This window comes from Sinocyclocheilus grahami, unplaced genomic scaffold, assembly GCF_001515645.1.
Source record: "Sinocyclocheilus grahami isolate Dianchi unplaced genomic scaffold, SAMN03320097.WGS_v1.1 scaffold574.1, whole genome shotgun sequence".
NCBI lineage: Eukaryota > Metazoa > Chordata > Actinopteri > Cypriniformes > Cyprinidae > Sinocyclocheilus > Sinocyclocheilus grahami.
Genome location: NW_015505753.1, coordinates 195038 through 205676, shown reverse-complemented (window position 1 = coordinate 205676; position 10639 = coordinate 195038). Strand labels below are relative to the sequence as shown.

The 10639-nt window shown below is 37.5% G+C and overlaps 1 protein-coding gene and 1 long non-coding RNA gene across 2 annotated transcripts; both read left to right on the top strand.

The window, feature by feature from the left end:
• Positions 1–909: 909 nt before the first annotated feature.
• Positions 910–2256, top strand: LOC107556604 (uncharacterized). The gene is made up of 3 exons (XR_001605302.1): positions 910–969; positions 1092–1172; positions 2204–2256. It is a non-coding gene; the product is annotated as an uncharacterized lncRNA (long non-coding RNA).
• A 2842-nt stretch (positions 2257–5098) lies between these two features.
• LOC107556607 (sterile alpha motif domain-containing protein 9-like) lies at positions 5099–8950 on the top strand. Its single transcript, XM_016239741.1, has 2 exons — positions 5099–8387; positions 8502–8950. Exons 1-2 carry the CDS (start codon positions 5153–5155, stop codon positions 8666–8668), a joined length of 3402 nt encoding a protein of 1133 aa, XP_016095227.1. The 5' UTR covers positions 5099–5152; the 3' UTR covers positions 8669–8950.
• Positions 8951–10639: the final 1689 nt, after the last annotated feature.

The following is a 10639-nucleotide window of genomic DNA, read 5'->3' as shown; positions in this document are numbered from 1 at the left end:
ATATAATATGCATCATCAAATCTTTTATTTAAAAACAAAACAGTGTAGTTTACAGCAGAAACGGCGACAAACGATCGTGACTCCTGGCAAGAACTCTGGCAGCTGATAAAATTGTATAAAAATGCATAATAATAATATTAATAATAATACAAATGTGGGAACTTTGCACCATCATTTAAAAGAAACACCACCGCACGCCACTGAGAACAGTGTAGATTTTACCGAGCAAACAGCAGAAACAGCGAGAAAGACTGTGGCAGCTGCCACGTACTCTGGCAGCTGCCAGAAATGACTAGTGGCAGCTGCCTTTGACTCCTGGCAAGAACTATGGCAACTAATAGCCTACATAAAAATGTATAATAAAAATGATAATAATACAATTGTGGGAACTTTGCATCATCATTTAAAAATGTATTTACTTTTTTTTGGGGGGGGGGGTGTCAATTGTTAAAGATCATTTTCATATGTCATACTGTCATATCTCTGACTGTCACTGTTAAGTGTTACATTAGGTCAGATCTGTTACTGTCAATCATTTAAATCAAGTTCGGGTTGTTTTATTGTGTAAAAAAAATAAAAAAAAAACACCGCACGCCACTGAGAAAAGTGTAGTTTTACCTAGCAAACAGCAGAAACGGCGAGAAAGACGGTGGCAGCTGCCAGAAACGACTAGTGGCAGCTGCCGTGGCATCTGGGGATGTGCTGTGATTGCGATCAAAACTTGTAATTTGACAAAAACACAATGCGTGCTTTGCTGTAACTTACCTATGTTAATTGTTCTGTTAGGTTCCTAATTTATATATTTATTAATTTAAATCGTTGTTTATATACATCGCCTATAGGAAGCTGTTACTTTCATCTCCAGGAAATCGAAAGTTAAGACCGGCGCCGGATATCTGCTCATTCTGCTGCTGCAGTGAGAAGCGAGTGAGAAGCAGAGAGAGGCAGTGAGTGAGAGGCGCGATTTTGGTAACTACTCGTGCACATACTGCGACGCTGTATATAGGGCTTGTGATACGCTTATAATCTAACAATTTTGCATGATATATATGATTTACACTGGTATTTACACATTGTTTTACTGATCAAAGGTTGGTCCCTTTGGAAGATTCGTCTTTTATGGACGCAAAGGCGGTGACTGAACCCGTTCAGTGCTGGAAAGACGTGTCACGGTAAATTGTTTGTTTGTTTGTTTGTTTGTTTTTAATCCCAAAATATCCTAGAATAACCAAGCTTCATATTTGTCACTGAAGAACGGGGAACATTTTGTTATTAGGGAGGGAAGCATCGGTTATTGATGGGTGGAATCCGGGGATGAAGTAACGTTAGGCTAACACTTTTTTGTTTGAGCATCAGTGTTTGTTTGCGCTAGCTCTCTCAAATTTTGATAAACGGTAGCCGCATTTGTCTACTAACGTTACAAATAAAACTCACTTGGACGTGTAGGCCTACTACTAAAGTGAGGGGCGTCATGCACTCATGATTTGGGGGGGGGCACTGTATAACTGACATAATAGGCTTATTTTTTATTTATGTTTTTCCTTTTTATTCAAAGGTGAAGAGCTAGAAAAAAGTCTGCACACTCAAACATCAAAGCATAACAAGCGAGATGAGAACAATTTAAGCAATTTACTGAATGAAACAAGGCAAACGTTTCGGTCACATGTTGACCATTTTCAACGCCATTGAATTCGTTTGCCTTGAATTCCTTAATTCAAGAGATTTGTTCAAAAACTTTGGACGAAACAAGTCTTCATTCATTTATTTTTAAGCGATTTAATAAATATTTTTAAATGAACTCATTTATAACATTTTAGACATTTAGACTAATGTACAACATTAATTAAAACATTTTGTCAGAACCTCAAGTACATTAGCCTAATGTTTTGTTTTCAGAATCGTGGGGAAACCACCATGATCTTTAAAAATCAATTATCCGAAGTCATCGCTTAAAAAATAAGCTACATAATATATCTGGCATCTAACTTTAGCTCTGTTTCTAATATTAAAATGTAGACTAGGGTGTAAAATGTACAATCTTGAAGACTTTATGTACATTATTAAGGATTTGGTACAATTATAATGCATTATAATGCCGCTTCTCATCCAGTGTGCCAGTGTGCGAACCACACCCCAATCATCAATCACACATTTACCACATAAATCCTTTAATGCGGAACAAAAAACTTGCATGTCTTTACAGCAACAGAGGATGTAACTGGATAACTGGACTCATTGGAATCATCATAAGGGGTTTGTTGAAACATTTTTTAATTAACTGACACAACTGTCCCCACTCCAGTCAGTCATAGCATAGCTAAACCGTTTTAGCATGTTCGTTTGTAGTTAGCATGAATGTGTACCATCAAATTAAAATAGAGAAATGGCTATTTTAGGTTATATAAGTCAAAAAACTATCTACAATATAATGATTGATAGGGAAAAATTAACTTAATTAAAAAAAATCACTTTCTTTCCTGAAAATCAGCTTTTTGGTCATAAAATCTACAATGTTGCTCACTGTCACATGCCACTTCTCCTGTAAGCTCAAAAATATGATGAGATGATATTGATGACATCACCACAGCTCTTTTCTGACTTGTCAAACTGACCCTATGTTACCCTAACACTCCCTGGTCTACCCTACCAGTTGTAAAAAACGTAAACACATTTCTCCTTTTCTTGAAAAAGCAAAAGGTGGGTTACAGTGAAGCAATTTCAATGGATGTGAATTGGGCCAGTCGTTAATTTTAATTTTTGGGTGAACTAACCCTTTAATATTTGTGACTAACACCAGCAATTGCATATGTGGCTATGGAGTGATTTATTATGGTCAGTGATTTCTCTCATTTAAATACATTATCAAGAATTCTTTATTTCAATCTGCAGTCTAATAAAAGCTGAGAAAAAAATAGAATTAGCTTGTAGGCCTATAGACTATTCTATTTTTTCTTAACTTCTAACTTTTTCTTATAATTCATAATGAAGAATATTTAAATTAAAACGAATAGGCTATTCTTCATAACAAATTTTCTTAATTAACGAATATATGAAAAATACATAGCTGTTCTTCAAAATGATTTTTTTATTTTAAAATCATCTAAATATAAATCATTTTATATATAGTTTAATTATATGTAATCGTTTTTTGTCAAATGGATGAGGAAATTACAGTGCCTTGATTTCTCTACAGCTCTTCTGTCAGCTGTCAAAATGCAGTGTTGGGCAATTAAGTAAATGTAAAGTAAAATGAAAATTTTAAAACACAAATAGCATTTTTAAATGAGATTTGTTTCTGAATAAATTAAGCAGTAATGTAACTGGTAACTTGGGAACTGTAACAAAAAAAATAGCCTACCGTTTTTACTCAGAACCAATTCATTTATAATCCCTGATTTTAAACATACATGAGATAACAAACATGTTATTGGGTGACAAAGTTTAAAGACAGCGCTGGAAATGTTATAATAAAGGAAAGGAAAGGAAAGGAAAGGAAAGGAAGTGTGAATTTGTGCTCACCCATCCAAGTGCACACACACACATAGTTCACATAGTGAACAAACACACACCGTGGTGTGAACACACACCCGTAGCAGTTAAACATATCTGAAAAGACATAGTGAAAGGTGTCTACACATATATACATATATATCTGGGCATGTGTTCACAGTGTGTGTGTGTGTGTGTGTGTGTGTGTGTTTGTTCACTACTCACTTGCACCAAACCTCTAAATTTGGAATAGTAGTTCTGTATCGCTGTTTCTACAAAAATATGAATCCCGTTGCTTTGCAGATGTGATGCATTAGCACTAAACAGTTAAATAAATGCATTTCTTTAATGAGATGAATCCAATTTTACTGGACAAAATACAGATGTTGTATTGTCGAAGGCCATAACAATGTAATTTCTGTTTTTCAAGGTTAATGGTCAATGCTATGGGTGTCTGTGTTTGGACTGTGAATGATCACTAGAAGCCATTAAACAATGGGCAAGTATAAAGTTGTTTTTCAGTACAGTCATTGTTTTAAAGTTGTTTAAATAAACTTATCTCACTTTAAACTATTTTTGGTTTGCAGAAAAGCCAGAGGATCCTCCACTGGAGACATGGACTGAGTCTATGGTGAGCAACTGGTTAACATCAATAGGAGTTAAAGAAACATACATCAAAAAACTTCATGAAGAGGAAGTAGATGGCCGTATCCTTTGTGAACTCTCAGAAGAATATCTGGAAAAAAAGATTGGACTGAAATCTGGGCCTGCACTTTTGATAATCAAAAAAAGAGACGAGTTAATAAATTCACAAAAAGCCAGAAGCAAACATTTACACAAACAAACTTCTGGAAAAAATGACCATGAAGCAAGTGCAATTAAAAGGGTTGACTCAAGACCCGATATCAGGGAAGAGCATAAAGAAGATTCTGTGTCTGTGATAACAACAAAGAGAGATTCAAAACTACGACCTTTTGATATGAAAGGTGTTGATTTTACATATGTTAAAAACAGTGTACTCTTACCAGAATCAGGGGTTATTGATTTTATTAGTCCATGTCATGAGTATAAGTCATTTGCCATTGCTGCAACTCTGGACCGCCAAAGACTACAGGCCAAGTTCGCAAAGGAAGTGCTGAAATTTGCTACAGGTTGTATGAATGTTCGTACAAATGGCACAATACATTTTGGTGTCATGGACAGTAGAGGTGACACTGGTTATGTACATGGCGAAATCATTGGTATTCCTGTTAAGGAAAAAGAAGTATACTGTGATGCATTAGATTACATAGAGAGGAGTTTCTCTAGCTCTGAAGGCGAACTTGTACGATTTTGTATTGGTGAACTTCAGTTTGTTCAAGTAGTCTGTTCAAACAGCACAGAGGAACTCTACATTGTGGAGGTTGATATTAAGCCCACATTGAGCATAGTTAAGAATAAGGTGTTCTCTGTTAGCTTGCCAAATTTCAATGAGAAGGCAAACAAAGTTCAGCTTGAGAAGAACACAGCTTTTCGCAGAGTGGGCTCTAAAACCGAACCAGTGGCAGACCTCAGTGAGTTCTACCAACGCATCAGTTTTAGGGATGCTCGGAGAGAAGAAGCAGAGAAAAGGCATAATTTCATAGCACCAGAACTGTCCCAGAACCTGGGGAAAAAGCTCATCATGCTCATAACAGGTGGAAAGAAAATAATGGACAAGGAAAAATGGCACGTACTGGTTACCAACCGATTTCTGGAGAAGGATCTGCAAAGCATTGATTTTTTGCTCAATATGAACATCTTCTGCATGTTTGACTTTGATCCAGATTCCAACGTGTCGGGGCTATGCCATGAATACAGTAAGCACCATGCAGTGAACCGCCATTTCATGCAGAACTACAAAATTCCCAGTGGCTTAAGCATCCGAGAATTTGAGAGTCATCTGCGTTTGTTTGATCAAATCAGCTGGATATTTTGCAATGGCCGGAACGATTTCAAAGGCAACGAGCCTCCCTGTGATGAGAAGACCTGGGTTAAAACAAAAAGGACCCTCCTAAAAGATTGTGTGTCACTGATTTGCAAAGATATCTTACCCAAAGGAACCTTTCATGTGATTTTCCTCCTTACCTCACCTGTTGATACACCTTTCCTAAACACATTCTACGAGTTCATCACCGACATGGAAGGACATGAAGACATTATCTGCCTTGCAGAATCGGAGGAGAATTTCAAGAAATGGCAGCGCTTTGCTCTAGGATCCTGTGACATGGAAACAGTAAATAGTTCAAGTGTTGTTGGGATGACAATAAGTCAAATAAATGCAACCCTCCAACAGGTCCAGCCTACCACTACACGGGCAATGAAACGATTACCAATCCGTGTCAAAGGAGAGTGTTTTCTTGATACTCGAGAGGAGGAAATGAGATGTTCTTTAGAGATTCTGAGTCTAAACCACTGTGAAGAAACCAGTCCTGAATTCATTGAATCTGAAAAGGAGACAATTGAGCAGCAGTTTTACCATGGAGGAAAAGTAACTTGGATGAATCTCTGGCTTGCGGATAAAAACATTGTCGGGGAGGTTATTCAAAGAGATGCTTACAGTGAAGTCAACAGTCTGGTGAAGGACTGTCTTTGTTGGAGTTTGGATCGGGCACCCATCAGCTGCATCAACATATACCATCATCCGGGCAGCGGTGGTAGTACAGTGGCAAGGCAGATACTGTGGAATAACCGAAGAGATCTAAGGTGTGCAGTTGTAAAACCTTCATACTCAGCAATGGTTGTTTCAGAAGATGCCATCTGGCTTCGAGAATATGAAGAAAAAGATCCCCAAAAATGCCTCCCTGTACTTCTGCTGTTTGAAGACTGTGATCAAGAGTATTTAGAAGATGTCAAGCATGAATTGACAGTGGCTGTCAATACCAAGAAAATAGCACGTGGAACTCTCTGCTTCATCCTGCTGAGTTGTAGGAGATCTCACAATCCAGAGAAAATGTGCAAGGAATCTGTTCAACAGAATGTTTCTATTACTCATAAGCTTTCAGAGACAGAAAAAAAGCAGTTTTCCAAAAAACGACAAAGCCTTGAAGAACAGTTCAAGCCAGAATTCATTCTAACATTTGTCCTGATGAGTGAGGAATTTGAGAGCCACAAAATTGCTGAATATGTGAAGCAGTTTGTCAAGCATTTACTGCAAGGCATTGATTACAATTCTGTTGTTACTAAGCTTGTTCTGTATGTGGCATTGCTCAACACTTACGTGCAGAACTCATTCATCTCTCAGTCACATTGCGAAGCTCTCCTGGCTCTTTCCTGCCATTTGGATAGATTTAGACAACATGCCTTTGAGACTTCTTTAAGTGAGCAAGCTAGATTGGTCTTAATACATTTGAGAGATGAAAACACCTACATTACCTTGATCAGAATCATTCATCCATTGGTTGCCAAGGAAATCCTCCACCAACTTTTGGGTGACAAGGAACCACAAAGTTGTCTCGCTTTGGATCTTCTCAACAATGATGTGCTGTTTGAGCACAGGTTTGCTAAAGATCAGTACATGAAGTTCTTGCGAGATCTCTTCATGACACGCCGCAGGATCAGCAAAGGTGATGAATTGGACAGCTTTTTCTCCCCCCTAATTGAGCATGTAAGAGAGAAAGAGTGTCCAGATAAAGCTATTGAGCTTCTCAAGGCGGCTTACAAGCGTTTTCATGAGGATGCATTTTTTGCTCAACAACTGGCTCGACTCAATTACAAACATGACAGATTTGAAGAAGCAGAACAGTGGGCAAAAACTGCAGTAGCAAAAAGACCGAACAATTCCTACTTTCTTGATACCAAAGGTCAGGTGTACAGGCAGTGGTTCATAGCAAAATTTAAAGCCATGAAGCAAACTGAAAAAACACCTGAAAGTATAGTAGGCACTGTGGAAACGGCACTAAAGGCTATTGAATGTTTTCAGGAATGTGAGAAGGCAGCAGTTGAAGACAATGACACCATTAACAATGCTGGCTTTTTTGGAGTAGTAGAAGTAGGATCCGAATTGCTGAAGCTAATTTCCTCTCTTGATGTGTTCTCAAGAAGAAATCATTCCCAATGCATTAAATACCTCCTCTCAGGTTATGTGCCTGCTGAGGTAGAAATACCATGGGAAAATTTTCATGGGAAGCTGAAAAATCTACAAAAAATAATGCTGGAGGCTCTGGAATGGATTTCAGAAGACTTGAGTTACTTCCAGACTGACCTGAACACAGATGAGGAGAAGACATCTGAGACTGTTGAGAGGACCACAAAGCACCCCATGCACTGGCTGGTGAACAAGTCTTCAACTTATGGTAAATACTTTAGTGGTGTTTCTCAAAGTAAAGATCAAAACCAAGGGAAGTTAACGCCTGTCATGAAACGCATGATGATTTATCATCACGGTGGGGGAAACATCACAACCATTTTTTCCCTCCTAACAAACCAGAAAGTTTGTTGTGGTCCTAACAAACCAGAAAGTCCTGTCATGGTTCTGGAGCAAATTATTTCACTTTACCCAAGCAATCCAATGGGGGCGCAAATGCCACAAGCGGACCTTGTCCACTACATAGCATCACACTTTGCTTTAAGTTGCCTCTCAACTCAGTCACCCAAGCTAGCTGCATTTAAGGATCTACAAAGTCTGAGTGAACAGTTTCCTAAAGAGAAACAGAGATGCTTACCAAGTGCTCTTTTCTTGCTCGTCTTACTTTTCTGGCCAGAAGAGCAGGACACAGAAGTGGATAAAGAACGCAAGTATAAGACTGTGCTCTCTGCTGTTGAACACCTCCAGAGACTCTATGACAAAAAATTGAAAGACATCCCGCCAAGGAAAAAGAGGATCTACACTCATTTCTTCCTGAGCAATGGGACTGGGTTTGAAAAATTTGTCCACAAGAGTAAGTTTGAAACAATCACAAACATGTTCTCCGTTTCAGAAAAACGTCTGAAATGGTTTAGTGGACAAGTATGGAAAATGCCAAAAATGTCTAAATTGCTGAAATGTGTCACAGGCTGGACGGAGGATGAGAAGGTATTTCTGGAGGGTCCCAAAGGAATGAAATTTCATATCCCAGCTCTGAAGACATCCTCAGTACCCCACAATAATGAGAATGTCACTTTTTACCTAGGCTTCACTCTGAAAGGACCTGTTGCATACAACATTACAGTACAAACATAGACAAATGTAGGTTTAGGGTAGATTAGGCAGAGAATACGTCTTAAATGCAAATGAATTCTCATCCAAAAAGAAAGGCATTTAGGGCTGAGAAAATACTTAATTTAGCGTGGTTGGTAACATATATTTTGTATGTAATTTACTGAAATTTTACACCTCTCAGCTGTCAGTAAAACTTTAAATGTGAGAAATTGTTGAGATATTGGGAGATATGTGTAATTCTTTTTTTTTTCTGGATTTGACCAAAAACTGATTCTGGGGAACCTAATAAGGATGGAGGGCTCTGTGGAGACATACATTTCCTCATTTTCAATGATTTTATATTTTAACAATCTTGTTATTTTAGTTTATAGATTATTGCATGAATGATAATGCTTTGTATAAAAAAATAAAGGCATTTATATTTTAATATTCTGGAAGTGCTTATTTGCATGCCTTACTGGAAGGATTGGCAGTGTTTTTCTTAAAAATATCTCTTCACATCCTGATAGCAATAATTTAAGTTTTCAAAATTATTTTAAAAATAAAAATTAAACATCCTCTGTGGAAGACTCAGGACAATAAAATGTTCATCCAGTCATTGCAGTCTGAATGCAATGGTAGTGTGTGGCCTACCTGCCCATCTTATGTATTTGCATACCTTCGTGCACATTGTTTGTGCCGACATCACACGTCATCGCCAGTTTCCATAAGGCTATGCAGAGTTGTAGACACTTTGCTAAACTCATTGAGCAGGAATGACAAGTTAAAGGTGCACTATGCAAAAAATGTTCAGTTACTGTTTGTAAACAAGATTTTAACTTGGCCCCTTCTTGTGGGTGGGTTTAAAACTGACAGAAGCCACGCTCCTTGTCAATGACATCATAACAGTAACCACATTCACAAAACATGTACAATATTGGAGAATATATCCATATAGTTGTTTAAACTATTTGCAATGGATGCAATAGTTCAGTTAAATTATCAACAGTTACAAGTGGTAGATTTGAGATTAATCGAGGTATAAGCAGGGTAGTCCTTTGTCTTTATTTTTGTTTCTATTAGTTACATAAATTATAGCCCAACTCCATATATATATATATATATATATATATATATATACACTGCCCGTCCAAAAAAACAACACATCCTGTGGTTGTGGAAAAGATGTTAATCAGAAGGAAGTTAATCAGTTTCAGAAGGATCAAATTATTGGCTACAAATGACATCAGTGGTGCAAGATGACAGTGACAATACTTAGATGTTTTGGCTGGTGTTGTAGTACTTAAAACCAGTCTTGGTCTTGAGACCAGTCTTAAGACCATTTTTTGAAGGCCTTGGTCTTCTTTCTGTTTCTGTCTCAACCACATTTGTACTTGATAACTCTCAGACTAAGAGGACTCTGGATGTTTTTTCTAGACTGGTCAATTTATGATCATACGGACAATGGTCTTATTGTTAAAGGGGTCATATGATGCTGCTAAAAAGAACATTATTTGGTGTAATGAAATGTGTTTATGCGGTTTAAGGTTCAAAAAACACATTATTTTCCACATACTGTACAATATTGTTTCTCCTCTATGCCCCGCCTTTCTGAAACGCGTCGATTTTTACAAAGCTCATCGTTCTAAGGCTGACTCTTAACTTTTACAAAGAATATCTCATTGGATTTGAGACTTTAGTCTTTGCGACTTTACAGATCTTCTTTATGCACCAAGAGCTTGTAACACTCAAAAGAGAAAGGAAAAATTTAAATCACATCATATGACCCCTTTAAAGTATTTTATTGACTCAATAATTTTCATTTTCATGCAGTAAATGTGGTGTTGGTCTTGACTCTGTCTCGTCATGCCTTGTTCTTAGTCTCAACTGGGTCTCGGTTTAGGTGGTCTTGACTACAACTATAGTTTTGGCCTCACTTTTCTATAGTGGAAGGAAGTGGAGAAGCATCATCCATCTTTTTTTACAGTCTACGGTTTGAAACAAATGATTCGT